The sequence below is a fragment of the Engraulis encrasicolus genome, chromosome 3 (genome assembly GCF_034702125.1).
Source record: "Engraulis encrasicolus isolate BLACKSEA-1 chromosome 3, IST_EnEncr_1.0, whole genome shotgun sequence".
NCBI lineage: Eukaryota > Metazoa > Chordata > Actinopteri > Clupeiformes > Engraulidae > Engraulis > Engraulis encrasicolus.
The window spans coordinates 9,078,848-9,093,283 of NC_085859.1; the positions used below are offsets into that span (position 1 = coordinate 9,078,848).

Genomic DNA, 14,436 nt, shown 5'->3' on the forward strand with positions numbered 1-14,436 from the left:
TGAGTGAAAGTCTTTCTGCACTGGGGACAGCTGTAAACTCCCTTCACGTCTTCCTCATTCCAGCAGTCCTCAATACAGCCCAAACAGTAATTGTGTCCGCAATTAAGAGCAACCGGATCTTTAAGAAGATCTAAACAAATAGGACACATGAAAATGTCCTGGTTACCTGCCATGGCTTCAGCCATTTTCGGGAGAAATCGGCGACAGGTAGGCCACAGCTCACCACAGCTCCTTGAGAACAAGTCCACATTAGTTTCGATTTCTCATGTGGCGCTCCAAACTTCCTGGATGGGGTGGAGTATTTATTTATGGAGTACTGCTGCCATCATGTGGTCATGTTTAGTAACAGCAAACACATGACACAGGCTGTATCAAATAATTCCACACCGATCTTGATAGTCAAACAAACAAATATAGTTGGTTTTAATGTCATTTTCAGATGTTTATTGACAACTCGTGGTGATGTTTGTAACACCCTGTATTTGCCAGGACTGTCACCATGTTCTGATAGTGATGGGCAGCTGTGGCCTACTTAGGGCGGTGGTTCGAGTCCCACTTAGTAAATGTGTGTCCCTACCTGAACTACTCTGGAGAGATTGCTGTATCCAATACAGCGTACAGTAATAACTGTAGCCCAAGTCACTTTGGATAAAAGCATCAGATAAATGTAATGTAATGCAATATAATGTAATGTAATGCATTGCAAATGCATTTTATAGTTTTGAGGAGTTTGTACTTAAAATCCTTTATTTATATTTTTATTTTATCCATGGAAGAATTGTGGTTTGGCTTGTTCAGATTCTCCATATTATAGTAATGGTTGAGAATCTGAAGAAGACAATGGTTGAACAGTAATCCTGCCACAGAATTAAAAAAAAAAAATGGCTTAGGATTTTAAGTGTGCGGACTCCTCATTCCAAAACTTCAGTAAGACTTTGTCTTGGCCACCCTACCTAAACTAACTGACTAACTAGCTAAACTAACACCTCCAACCTAAACTAACCATATGCATTTCAGAGGCCAATGAAGCAGGGATGCGGTGGGCTAGCTGGGGCCAGATCTTGTCCTGGAAGAAGTCGTGGTCCACGTCCAGGTTTGTGATGTCCGGCTCCTCGTTGTCCTCGGGAGACAGGCCGGTGATGTAGTTTGTGTGCCGAGTTGTAGAAGTAGAAGTAGAAGTATTGATATGGATGCAATTACAACAATGATTATGATTATGATAATGATTGCAACTATGTAACATCATGCTAGTGTTGAAATTACACTGGTAACAGTACTTCTAATTCTACTTTATACTGGACAGCTCTGGTTGTGTGTGTGTGTGTGTGTGTGTGTGTGTGTGTGTGTGTGTGTGTGTGTGTGTGTGTGTGTGTGTGTGTGTGTGTGTGTGTGTGTGTGTGTGTGTGTGTGTGTGTGTGTGTGTGTGTGTGTGTGTGTGTGTGAGAGAGACCGATACTTGTGATTTGCTGCCTTGTAGTGCTTGCTGTCCAATCAGATGTCTCTGATTACAACCATGTGATTCTCATGAGTCTTTATCAAATCATTCACAGCTGTTCAAAGTTTATGAGTTAACATTTTATTGCATACATGTACAGTAGTCTACAAGTCTTCACCAAGTGCATCAGTAAAGAAAATAGAGTATCCACCACAACCCATACTGTGATCTATTTGACAGTAACACACAGCGTTTGGACCTAGTGTACATAAAGGTCTTCATCAGGTGCACTCCACACTTTAATTACAAACACAAAAGTGAAACAGTATCACACCATCCCCATATTAAACCAGAAACAAGAATATATAAACGATGCATCTACTATCATCACTGTGTGATTCAACCATGTGACTACCATGTGAGTCTTTATGAAATCATTCACAGCAGTTCAAAGTTGATGAGTAAACATTTTATTACATACATGTACAGAAGTCTACAAGTCTTTCACCAAGTGCATCAATACAGGTCAGAAAAGTAAAAAGAATATCCACAACCCATACAGAACGTCTCTCTTGTCACCTCAAATACAAGCAGTCTGATTACAACCATGTGACCCCCATATGAGCGAGTCTTAATTAAATCATTGTTCAAGGTCAATGTATACATATTTGAAATTCATACATTCACCACAACCCATACAGTACATCTCTCTTGCTGTGATCTATTTGACAGGAACACACAGCGTTTGGACCTACTGTACATAAAGGTCTTCATCAGGTGCACTCCACACTTTAATTACAAACACAAAAGTAAAACAGTGTTACACCATCCCCATATCAAACCAGAAACAATAATATCTAAACGATGCACCTACAGTACATAGTACTATCATCAGTGTGTGATTCAACTGAATGTAGTTCAATATGATCAGTGGTGTAAAATCAAACTCAAGTTCTATTTGATATGGAACATGCCTGTGTTCATGAAGATATAACAGATACAGTATTTCTACAGAGATGAGAGAATTACATTACAATGACATTGATTACATGAACACCCTGCATACCCAAAATGTCAAATAGTGAATAATTTACTGCAATATCTTCATGTGTGTCTCTGTCTAATAGAATAGAATAGTGTGTGTGTGTGTGTGTGTGTGTGTGTGTGTGTGTGTGTGTGTGTGTGTGTGTGTGTGTGTCTGTCTGTCTGTCTCTGTGTGTGTGTGTGTGTGTGTGTGTGTGTGTGTGTGTGTGTGTGTGTGTGTGTGTGTGTGTGTGTGTGTGTGTGTGTGTGTGTGTGTGTGTGTGTGTGTGTGTGTGTGCGCGTGCGTGCGTGCGTGCGTGCGTGCGTGCGTGCGTGCGTGCGTGCGTGTGTGTGGTGTACAGCTTATGCCTTGTGGCACAAACACCAGAAGCCACTAGAGCGACACTGGTGACAGAAGAAGTAATTGACTTTGTTTGGAGTAACTGGCAGGAGAAGAGACACAAGTGATTTGGGCAACAAAAGAAGATTTGAGTGAATATTCAGCAAATATCCACAAACTTCATTGAATATTATGCAAATGAGCTATGATGATGCTGTTCGGCAACAGTTGCCAGAGCCAATAGGAATGTCAGAATGTTTGCACTCTGCTTTGAACAGTCATCCTCAATGCTACAGTAAGTAAGAATGGAGTTCTATGGAACCACCTTCTCCCCTTATGTAGAGCTCCTTGGTCATCCTCTATCACTCGTGTTGCTCATGAAGACCAGTGACTCTATGTAGCTTTGGTCTCTTCCATAGTTTAGTCATAGTCATGGTTGACGAAATTAACACTGCTCTATGTAGCTTTGGTCTCTTAAATATTTTAGTCATAGTCATGGTTGACAAAATTAACACTGCTCTATATAGCTTTGGTCTCTTCCATAGTTTAGTCATAGTCATGGTTGACAAAATTAACGCTGCTCTATGTAGATTTGGTCTCTTCCATAGTTAAGTCATAGTCATGGTTGATGAAGTTAACGCTGCTCTATATAGCTTTGGTCTCTTCCATAGTTTAGTCATAGTCATGGTTGATGAAGTTAACACTGCTCTATATAGCTTTGGTCTCTCGGTAACACTTTATTTTAGGGATACATCTATTAGCACTAATACATACAATATTAATGCCTTTGTAAGTAACTTGTAAGGCATGTACTAAGCAAAATCATACAGTTGTTAAGCATGTATTCACAAATGTCTTGTTCGTGCACAATAAGGGATTTATGACCAATATAACCTTAGTAAGGACCTAGTAGACCTAGATTTCTATTTATGAGTAAGCAGTAAGGGCCAGAATACAATGTGTATAAGCTCCTGATACACTGTGTGAACAAACCCTGAACAGTGTGAAAACAGATGTGGAATAAGGGTCCCTATTCTAAAGTGATGCATTGCTCAGCCCAGATGGCTTAGGGCCCCCGCACTACCTAGGGTCCCGACACTATCTAGGGCCCCTACTCTACCCCCCCCCCCGGGGAAAGCAAAGTGTAAGAACATTTCTGATTTTGCATTAGACTCATTAGATATGTAGTTCTCACTTATTCTACTTAATATATTACTGAGTAATTGGAAGCAGTATATAGCAAGGATTGGACGTAAACTTCTCATTGACGGTGGGTGGTGAAATGTAATTTTTTCATACACCAATTAGTTTTAATTGTAAAAACCCTACAATAAATGCACAATATAACGATGAGTAATAGTTTGGAAGCGAAACTAAGCTTTTCTTTTGTGATAAATAAGTTAATGTTGAGAAACTTAGCTCCAAGAAGTGCAGTGCATGATGGGTACGCCCTTAGTCAGAAATGCAATGCATGGCCAATGCAGCAATGATAATATTTCTGTTGTTACGTACATGGCAAATTGTTTGGATAGCAACTAAATTTCACGAGTGAGTATGCTAAGGACGTAGGCTCAGAGCTGGGTAGGTTGTCTGTTGGCCTAGATTGCGTACCCATCATGCACTGCACTTCTTGAAGCTAATGTTCTCAAACATTAACTTAATTATCATAAAATAATAGTTTAGTTTTGTTTCAAAACTATTATTCTAATATTCTGCATTTATTTTATTTTAAATTTTTTTACAATTAAAACTCAGTGGTACATGAAAAAAATTACATCTCACCCACCCACCGCCATTGACAAGTGTACGTTCAATCGTTGCTATATAAAGACTCCTGTTACCTTCCTGAAAATATTATGGACAAGAGAAAACTAGATGACTCAGCTCGAAATGTACCAATTGTTTAATATACCCTTACACTTTGTAGATTGGAGGGGGGGCTAGGTAGTGTGGGCCTGGGTGGTTTGGGGGCCCTAGGTAACGAGGGGGACTTTGGTAGTGTGGAGGCCCTGAGCCATCTGGGCTGACCAATGCATCACTTTAGAATAGGGACCCTTATTCCGCATCTGTTTTCACACTGTTCAGGGTTTGTTCACACAGTGTGTCGGGAGCTTATACACATTGTATTCTGCCACTTACTATTTACTAATAAATAGAAATATAGGCTTACTGGTCCTTACTAAGGTTATATTAGTAATAAATCCCTAATTGGGCATGAACAAGACATTTTTGAATACATGCTTAACAACTGTCTTATTTTGCTTAGTACATGCCTTACAAGTTACTTACACAGGCATTAATATTGTATGTATTAGTGCTAATAGATGTATCCCTAAAATAAAGTGTTACCGGACTCTCTATAGTTTAGTCATAGTCATGGTTGACCAAATTAACACTGTTCTATGTAGCTTTGGTCTCTTCCATAGTTTAGTCATAGTCATGGTTGACGACATTAACACTGCTCTATGTAGCCTTGGTCTCTTCCATAGTTAAGTCATAGTCATGGTTGATGCAGTTAACACTGATCTATGTAGCTTTGGTCTCTTCCATAGTTAAGTCATAGTCATGGTTGACAAAATTAACACTGCTCTATATAGCTTTGGTCTCTTCCATAGTTTAGTCATAGTCATGGTTGACGACATTAACACTGCTCTATGTAGCTTTGGTGTCTTCTGTTGTGTTCGCGCCGTCACGGCCACATGAGCAGCATTTATCTGTAAGGGATGGGGGGACTTACAACAGCTTCACTGATGTTCTATAATTATTTAACCCAAATCCAGGGTACAGTGTGTGAGTGAATGTGGTGTGGACTCTGTGCAGGAGGGTCATTGTGTCTCCAGAGATGCTGTAGAAGGCCAGAGTTCCTGCCCTGTGATCCACATACACTCCTATTCTGGAGCTGGCCACTAGAGGGAGATTAGTCTCTTTGTTATTGTGATGGATATGGGAGCTGGAGCTGTAAAGGTGAATCCTCCAGGACTGATCATTAGCTCCAAACAAACACTCATCACCCCCTCCTTTCCTACTGATGCTTTTATATGACATTGCTATTTCATCACACACATCAATCCCTTCAATCTCCCAGTAGCAGCGTGCAGACACACCCTCTCTACACAGCACCTGATCCCACCCATCAAATCTGTCTGGATGATCAGGATATGACTGGGCCTTAGGTCTCCTCTCCACCCTCCTGTTCCCCTCAGACAGATGGAGGAATCTGTGTGCTGTGTTGAGATCAAGAGTGAAGTGACAAGAATCTGGAGGAGAAAACATGACACACACGTTTTAGTTCTAATGTGTGTGTGTGTGTGTGTGTGTGTGTGTGTGTGTGTGTGTACTGGCAAGTGTACAGCAGGGCTTTTTCTGAACGGGGAAATAGGGGCGCTCCACCCTCATACCTCCTCGGGTGCACCCTCATACTTCTTTTTTTTAAAATATATTAAATTACTTTTTTGAGCGCCCCTAGTAAATTCCCCCCTTCATCCCCCGCAACCTGCCATGATGCTCCCTCATTCCAAAAATTCCTAGAAAAAGCCCTGGAGAGAGTGTGTGTGTGTGTGTGTGTGTGTGTGTGTGTGTGTGTGTGTGTGTGTGTGTGTGTGTGTGTGTGTGTGTGTGTGTGTGTGTGTGTGTGTGTGTGTGTGTGTGTGTGTGTGTGTGTGTGTGTGTGTGTGTGTGTGTGTGTGTGTGTACAGTGTGTGTGTGTGTGTGTGTGTGTGTGTGTGTGTGTGTGTGTTGGTAAGTGTACAGTGTGTGCGTGTGTGTGTGTGTGTGTGTGTGTGTGTGTGTGCTGGTAAGTGTACAGTGTGTGCGTGTGTGCGTGTGTGTGTGTGTGTGTGTGTGTGTGTGTGTGACTACGTCCATGTGGGGTGTCCAACTCACACTTCATGAAGTCTTCTCTGGTCACTGGTTCAGCCATAAGAGCCTGGCCATCAGACACTGAGACAGANAACATCACAATTGTCTAAATAAGTGCATGAATAACACAATATGCTCCCCATAAGATCAAAGAAGTGGAGATCATATGATGAAGTGACACTATGACTATCCAGCTTTAGACATCTGACAGGGCAGCATCTCCTGTGAAACACACAGGTAAAGATGGGGGTGCACTCTGTAGATCCCTTTATAGATTGTGGATTAAATGGCAGGACAGCTTTGCACTGCAACAAGTCACCAGAAGAAATCAGACATGTGTTTCCCAATATCATATAACTTACACAGCATTGCACATTATTACGCAAATGACATTTTTCGCTGTTTCCCCAAATAATCAATATAAATGACAGTCATCATAATTTTCAAGTCATCAGCCATTAGAGTACAATCAAAACGTTTTTGAATTAACCATCCAATGATAACAGTTTTTTTTTAAATAATAAAAAACTTAAAATGCTCTGTTCCAAATTATTAAGCAAAACAGTTTTGTAGTGTTGTAATCCAAATTTCTTTCTTTTTTTCCCCATTTACATCAAAACAGTTGGAATTTTGTTCCTTCTAAATTACATTTCAGTGTTCAATATTTGGTAATAAGCTCTTTGTCTTAGTAACTGGAATGCTGCGTTTAACATTGAAGTCAATGGCAGGGCATTGCATGGGAGTTATGGAAGCCCAGATATCCTTCATGCTTTGCTCTCAGCTGTTTTTGTTTGTTTGGTCTTGTGACCTAGCCTAGCGAAGCCAGACCCGTACAGCAAAAAGCTGTCACTAGGGGCGTCTAGATTTCTAGGCTACTGGTGACCCACATTTCACTCTTCAATATACCTGTAGATTTCCATGCCACGTTTAGGTGCTTTGGTGGTATGGACATTCTAACTCACCAGACATAAAACCCCATTGACAATGAATGGGATGTTATGTCTGGTGAGTTAGAATGCTTTGCTGTGGAATAGTTCACCTAGGGTTGTGCCGATAGACGATGTCATCCTCCATCTGCGATGGACAGCTGGCATCACGATGGACAGCCAACATCGTGATGCCAAGGAATTTGTATTTTTGAAGCCGCTGCTATTGTCATCATTACGGTGCTTGGCATTGCAATAAACTGAAACATTACCGTAAAATCCTTAGTAGCAGCGGACTGCGCAGGTAGCAGGACAGAACGGACCGAGGTTGTCAACAGCTCAAGCAGAGTGAATTTTATAGCTACGAAAAAAACCGTAATGGAATAAAAAAAACCTTGTGAGCTAAGCCCTACTATTGTTTGCTGCATATGAGTTCAAGTAAGTGTCTGATTGCCTACATTTATTTATGTGACCCAAGTTTCTACAACGGAGAGTCATGAGGCATTGGTTCTCCCTCCGGAGTAGCCTAAGTGAAAGCAACAAATCGTTCAGCAATTGCGACAGTTTACCATTTCATGTTTAACGGAAATGTTTAATCTCTCCGCGATGGAGATGTCTTGTGAAGTAGCCACACAAGATTGTAGGCTACACTTCTGATTAGCCCACTGCCAAGAGGGAGCGCAAGCGATTCCATGTCTGCCCGCGTCTTTGTGGCTTCACCGCAATTGTTTCCATTGATGAATTAAAAAGTCTCGCCGTGTGCTTAAGAAACATTCGCGTCGGGTAATTTGCTAACTCGGGCTAAAATCCATTGCAAAACCTCGAGAAGGCACGCGTGGGTTCTCATCTCTTCCATTTGACAAACGTTCTGGGCTTCCCTGCATGGCTAAAGTTATGTACCGGTATGCAAAAAACTCAGTGACACAGCTGGTCTTGAAATAGAACTACGCCGTTAAATAACACACTCTAGTAGCAGCCTGCAGTAGGCTGCATCGCGAAATTTACTGAAAATAAGTTTCCACGCGGTGGAGTTTGGAAGAGCGGGCTTGAAGCAGCTGATGGTGACACGAGAGACAGGAAGGGCGATGGGGAGGGGTCGGTCGGGGAGAGTCGCTCTCACAGACAGCAGAGGAGCGATCTCTGTTGCAGACAGTAGCGCAGCTGGAGGAGGTTTAAACTTTTTTTTGGTAAGAATTTAAAAACTGTTAATATATTTGACTTAGGCCTACTCTTAAAGCAAATAAAAACAAAATAGCTTAGCGAAAGCCAAAAAAAACGAAACATATGATAATTTAAAAAAAAATGTAATAAAAAAAATAATATACATCCCCCCCCCCCCCCCCCCCCCCCCCCCCAACGACGACGATGTCATCGTCCATCGCATAGTCTCACTGTAAACATCGTCAGCTGCCAATTAGGGGGACATCGCCCAAGCCTAAGTTCACCTATAGGAAGCAGGGCTGCCCATCTAACCCCCTGATACCACTAGTTGGCCCATACAGTAGCTATGACTGCTGTCTGAGTTACCACAGGGCTGCACCTCCAGTCTCCTCCACCCCTTTCCCTGCACACACACACACACACACGCACACGCACACACACACACACACACACACACACACACACACACACACACACACACACACACCTCCTGGTGGCATCTCTAGAGTGTTTTTACTCCTCAGCTGTCAGACTCCTCAACACCACCTAACCCCCACCCCCACCATTCCTCCACTGCACAATATACTGATACAGTAAAGACTTACTGTGTGGTGGCAGGCCTTCCTTGCTGTGTGTTCTTCTGACAGGGAGTTCAGGATCCGTATCTGCAGAACAACACAGAGACACACATTCACCCACATGCATCTCACATCTAATGGCTTCGGAGGACGAGGCATCAACTTCAGAGTTCTTCCGAGCAATACTTTGGGAAATCTGCCATATCCTGGAAGTTATCAGAGGGTGGGCATAACCAATGTCTATAAAATGCCTTTGTAGGCTGTTGGTCAAAACGACAATCAATCAGACCAGTGCATATTCAGTGTCTATAAAATGATTTTGCATGATGCTGTTTGGTAACCAGTGAAGCAAATGCCTTCGTGGGTTACTGGTTGAAGTTACCATTGGCTTAAACCCACAACAATCAAGTCACTTGTCTTGTAAGTAAATACACAAAGAATATGGACTCACATACCTGTCTGGTGATGAAAACACACAGACACAGACATGCTGTTCATTTTCAGTCTCTGTGTGTGTCTGTGTGTGTGTGTGTGTGTGTGTGTGTGTGTGTGTGTGTGTGTGTGTGTGTGTGTGTGTGTGTGTGTGTGTGTGTGTGTGTGTGTGTGTGTGTGTGCACCCCTTGACTGTAAGGCGACCCGGGGGCGACCCGAATGACTTTGAACTTCAACTTGATCTTCATTCCGCAATTGTTTAAAATCCAGGTGGTGTAATAAACCCAGGAACATTATATATCATTGGAAAGCTAACATATTTCATGTGCATTATTATCAATTTATTACTCAATGTCACCTTTCAAATTTGACCCCCTCAAGCGCTCCTCGCCTGATGTCTCCTTACCTTCCTAAGATGAGTGGACATCCAAACATGAACATATCCTTATCAGCATGGTCTCAAAATGTCTGTTATTACAATCCAAGGTTGATGAAAGTGTATTCTTTTTTAACTCTATTTCAACCACAAGTTGTACAACTCCACTCAAACTAAACCACTTTATTGTGGATTTTTTTTTTTTTCAAGAATTGTGCTGTTTTTGCCTACACTTCCATATATTTCATATGGGTCATTCCACGCCAAATCAACAAGTGCCCGCGCACTTAGGTCTCAAAAAAGTCTGAAAATATTACCAAGCGTACCCATGGTACTTAAGAGAAACACTGTAAATTTATTTGAATGTAAGATGTATACTCTCCGTGTTACAGCCAATTATACTGGGGGAGGGGGGTGCCCATTTTGTTCACACTCTTTTTTTTGTCAAAGTTCACAAGCCCCTAGCTCAATAACTAAACCATGTAGGAAGCTCAAATTTGGCATGCTGGTACATAGAGCTAAACTGTCAGTTTTGGTCTGTATGATCCTGCATCGTCATAGCATTCCCTCAAAGACGATACAAATTGTACTGGAGTTTTTGGCTGTGCTCCGTTTAGGCCTTCAGAAGACATATTTGTGCCCAACATAGCCTCATGATTTTTTCCCCTTGTAGATACAAGTAGAAACACTCCCATAAAAATCTATAAATAGAAAGGAAACCCCATCAGTGTTTGACCAGAAGACCTCACAAGTCTGACAAATCATTTTGGGTGTCCTTTTCAGAGCACCAGAACACCTTGTGGGATTGTCCACAGATTTTTATTTTATTTTTTTCTTCATTCTCCATGAAGTCTTCTTTTTAAAAATGCCAATGAGACTTGTCTTATGTGATGTTTTCGTTTTTAATTTCCACCCTGAACATGGGCAAAATGCAAAAAGAGAGCAACATGATTTCTATAACATTTAATGTAAAGACTAAATAATCAAATGCAAATTTTGCCCAGACATGATCACCTGATAGTCCTTGTGCAGGGGTGCAGGTATCCCTTTCAATTTCAATGATTTCAGGAGCGTTCAATGTGGGAGCAGGTTCGCACACCAAAAGAGACAGTAGGTCAGGCACAAAGAGTCATGTTGTTACTTTTTTTGACCAGCAGATGGCAGCGGAAGAAACGCATAGAAAACATATGGCTCTCAATGTGCATGGTGCCCATGTTCAGGTTGGAAATTAAAAAAGAAAACATCACATAAGACAAGTCTCATTGGCATTTTTAAAAAGAAGAATTCATGGAGAATGAAGAAAAAAATAAAATAAAAATCTGTGGACAATCCCACAAGGGGTTCTGGAGCTCTGAAAATGACACCCAAATGATTTGTCAGACTTGTGAGGTCTTCTTTTCAAACACTGATGGGGTTTCCTTTCTATTTATAGCTTTTTATGAGAGTGTTCCTACTTGTCTCTACAAGGGGAAAAAATCAAGAGGCTATGTTGGGCACAAATATGTCTTCTGAAGGCCTAAACAGAGCACAGCCAAAAACTCCAGTACAATTTGTATCATCTTTGAGGGAATGCTATGACGATGCAGGATTCCTATCTATGTACCAGCATGCCAAATTTGAGCTTCCTACATGGTTTAGTTATTGAGCTAGGGGCTTGTGAACTTTGACAAAAAAAAGAGTGTGAACAAAATGGGCACCCCCCTCCCCCAGTAAAATTGGCTGTAACACGGAGAGTATACATCTTACATTCAAATAAATGTACAGCGTTTCTCTTAAAGTGGTAGTTCGCTATTTTAAACATTAAGCCTTGTTTGTGTGACTTCTGGGGTGAAGTAGAGATGTTCTCATCACAATTTTGACATTTGGTGCTGAACGGAGCATTTGGGTATTCAAGACTGCAGCCCCCCCACCTTTACATTGACTCCAATGAAGCACTCAAGCAATCAATCATAAAATGGCATTAAACTTTCGTTTGCAGAGACATGAAACTCACCGAGTGGTCAGAGGTGGGCAGCGATACGTTGGCTCGAAAATCACCGCGAAACACGCTTCCAGAGAAGATATATTCATTATTTGCCGTCTTCATTGATTGTATTGGTTTGACTAGTATTACTCCGCGCGACCGGAAATGGGGGTGCGTTTGTTTACGTTACTATCTATGGTTTGTATGCAAGCTGTAGTTTTTGTAGCCAGGCCCGCTCAAAGATAGCCGTTCTACCTCGCTCCTTGATGTCTACATAAACAACACACTATCGCTACCTACTGGCTGGATGTCTACTGCTATTCAACGGCGTCTGGGGAAAAATAGGTCCGCCAAATGCTAAACAACAGTTAGAAGGCATATTTCGCTGCAATTTTCGGGTCAATTTATCGCTGTCTACCACTGACCACACGGTGAGTTCCATGTCTTCTCAAACAAAAGTTTAATGCCATTTTATAATCGATTGCTTGAGTGCTCTATTGGAGTCAATGTAAAGGTGGGGGGGCTGCAGTCTTGGATACCCAAATGCTCCGTTCAGCACCAAATGTCAAAATTGTGATGAGAACATCTCTACTTCACCCCATAAGTCACACAAACAGGGCTTAATGTCTAAAATAGCGAACTACCACTTTAAGTACCATGGGTACACTTGGTAATATTTTCAGAATTTTTTGAGACCTAAGTGTGTGGGCACTTGTTGATTTGGCGTGGAATGACCCATATGATCAATGGTATTCCACATGATCCCCAGACCCTGCTGATTACATGGGCACCACTGGAGTGGCTCTGTGACATTCCTACCCTGAAAGACAAGCCTTAGAAGAGAAGTAGTCAGGTCCTGTTTTACGCAGCTTTGTGTTGGCTCATTTGCTTTGAATGACTGCAGCTCCCTCAAAGCAAGAGCTAGAAACTCCATTCAAAGACTGGAGGATAGTCTAGAGTCCACGTTTTCAAATGAGTCATATAGCTCTGTGTCACACCCAGGGACAGAGGAATCTCAAATCTGCTCAAGAATGCCCCTTTCTGTACATAGTGTACAGTACCGTACAGTACAGTACAGTAACATCTCTGTAATACTACCCAAAAGGCAGATGACTGTAGAACACCTCAAGGGGTAAGCTTTCATTTGAGACCATCATGAGGCTTCTAGCTCAAACTGTTCTTGAACAGTGAGACCTTATTTATGGGGTGCATTTTCACTAATCAAAAGGTCTACAATAAAACACATGGAAAAACGCATGTGCATATCCACACATAATTGTCTTGAGTCATATATAGCTGTACCAACATCCCCTTTGGCAAACAGCTTCTGTAGACCTGTGAGTAAGTATCAAATGTGTTTCCAAGGCCAGATATATCAGCTATACTGCTGAAATGTAGTAATTTCCAAGAGTTTCTAAAACCGCCTGTCAGAAAAAAAGATGTTCAAACCCTGTCAGTCCTTGGCAGTACATCACAGCATGTTCCAGTCACTTCCTGTGGATTCTACAGAGTGCCTTCTTTCAAATGGTACCAGCCACTTAATGTTAGGTCAAAGTATGTGGGCACAGGAACCATTTAAGTAGACACTGCACAAAACCTAAAAAAACCCTCAAAAATAGCCCCTAAGGTTAACTCACAATGTATGCTCTCGATGATCTGGATATTTTTCACAGCTTCAAGAAAAAAGAGGGGGAAAAAATCAATAGAGTCGCGTCTCACTTTAAAACCTAATTGAATATGTTATAATGAATATGTTTGTCCAACCTGTTTCAGATATCTTGACTATCTCCTGCTTGAAGACTGACTCTAGTTTCTCCTCCAGCTGCGTCTTCAGTGCAGACACAGATTTCTTCAGGTGCTCAAAGGAGAAGGTCTTGCTACAGGTCACGCTGGTTATACCAGTGCTGTAAGGCCTTCCACTGATGGACACCACGTTCTGCACAGAGAAACACACAACAGGGTGAGGTACTGATGAGAACCGTTGAACAGCAAGACATCATTAGAGCTACTGCTGTGTTTATTCATATCTTGAACAGTCTTAACAGTAATGTTGTCTACCTTGAGGAAATGAATGGGATCCTGAGTCAGTGAGAGCTGCTTCATCTCAGCATCTGTCCTCTTCAGCTCAGCAATCTCCTGCTCCAGTCGCTTCAGGAGTCCTTCAGCTCGACTCACCTCAGCCTTCTCCTGAGCTCTGATCAGCTCTGTCACCTCAGAGCACCTTTTCTCAATGGAGCGGATCAGCTCAGTAAACATCCTCTCACTCTCCTTCACTGCTGTCTGTGCACCAGACTGATAGGACACACACACACACACACACACACACACACACACACACACACAC

At 41.9% G+C, this 14,436-nt stretch overlaps 2 protein-coding genes across 2 annotated transcripts in view; both read right to left on the reverse strand.

Annotated features, from left to right (window-relative positions):
* Positions 1–207, reverse strand: part of LOC134445678 (E3 ubiquitin-protein ligase TRIM47-like) — a 2,188-nt gene extending 1,981 nt beyond the window's left edge. Inside the window, exon 1 of the mRNA XM_063194713.1 lies at positions 1–207. This exon is cut by the window's left edge and continues 400 nt beyond it. Coding sequence (XP_063050783.1) covers positions 1–185 — 185 coding nt within the window. The 5' untranslated portion in view covers positions 186–207.
* LOC134446515 (stonustoxin subunit beta-like) overlaps positions 1–14,195 on the reverse strand; it is a 20,514-nt gene extending 6,319 nt beyond the window's left edge. The window contains exons 1-4 of the mRNA XM_063195880.1: positions 14,151–14,195; positions 13,857–14,028; positions 13,730–13,765; positions 9,349–9,408 (exon numbers count right to left, since the gene is read on the reverse strand). Coding sequence (XP_063051950.1) covers positions 9,349–9,408; positions 13,730–13,765; positions 13,857–14,028; positions 14,151–14,195 — 313 coding nt within the window. The remainder of the gene's footprint in view (positions 1–9,348; positions 9,409–13,729; positions 13,766–13,856; positions 14,029–14,150) is intronic.
* Positions 14,196–14,436: the final 241 nt, after the last annotated feature.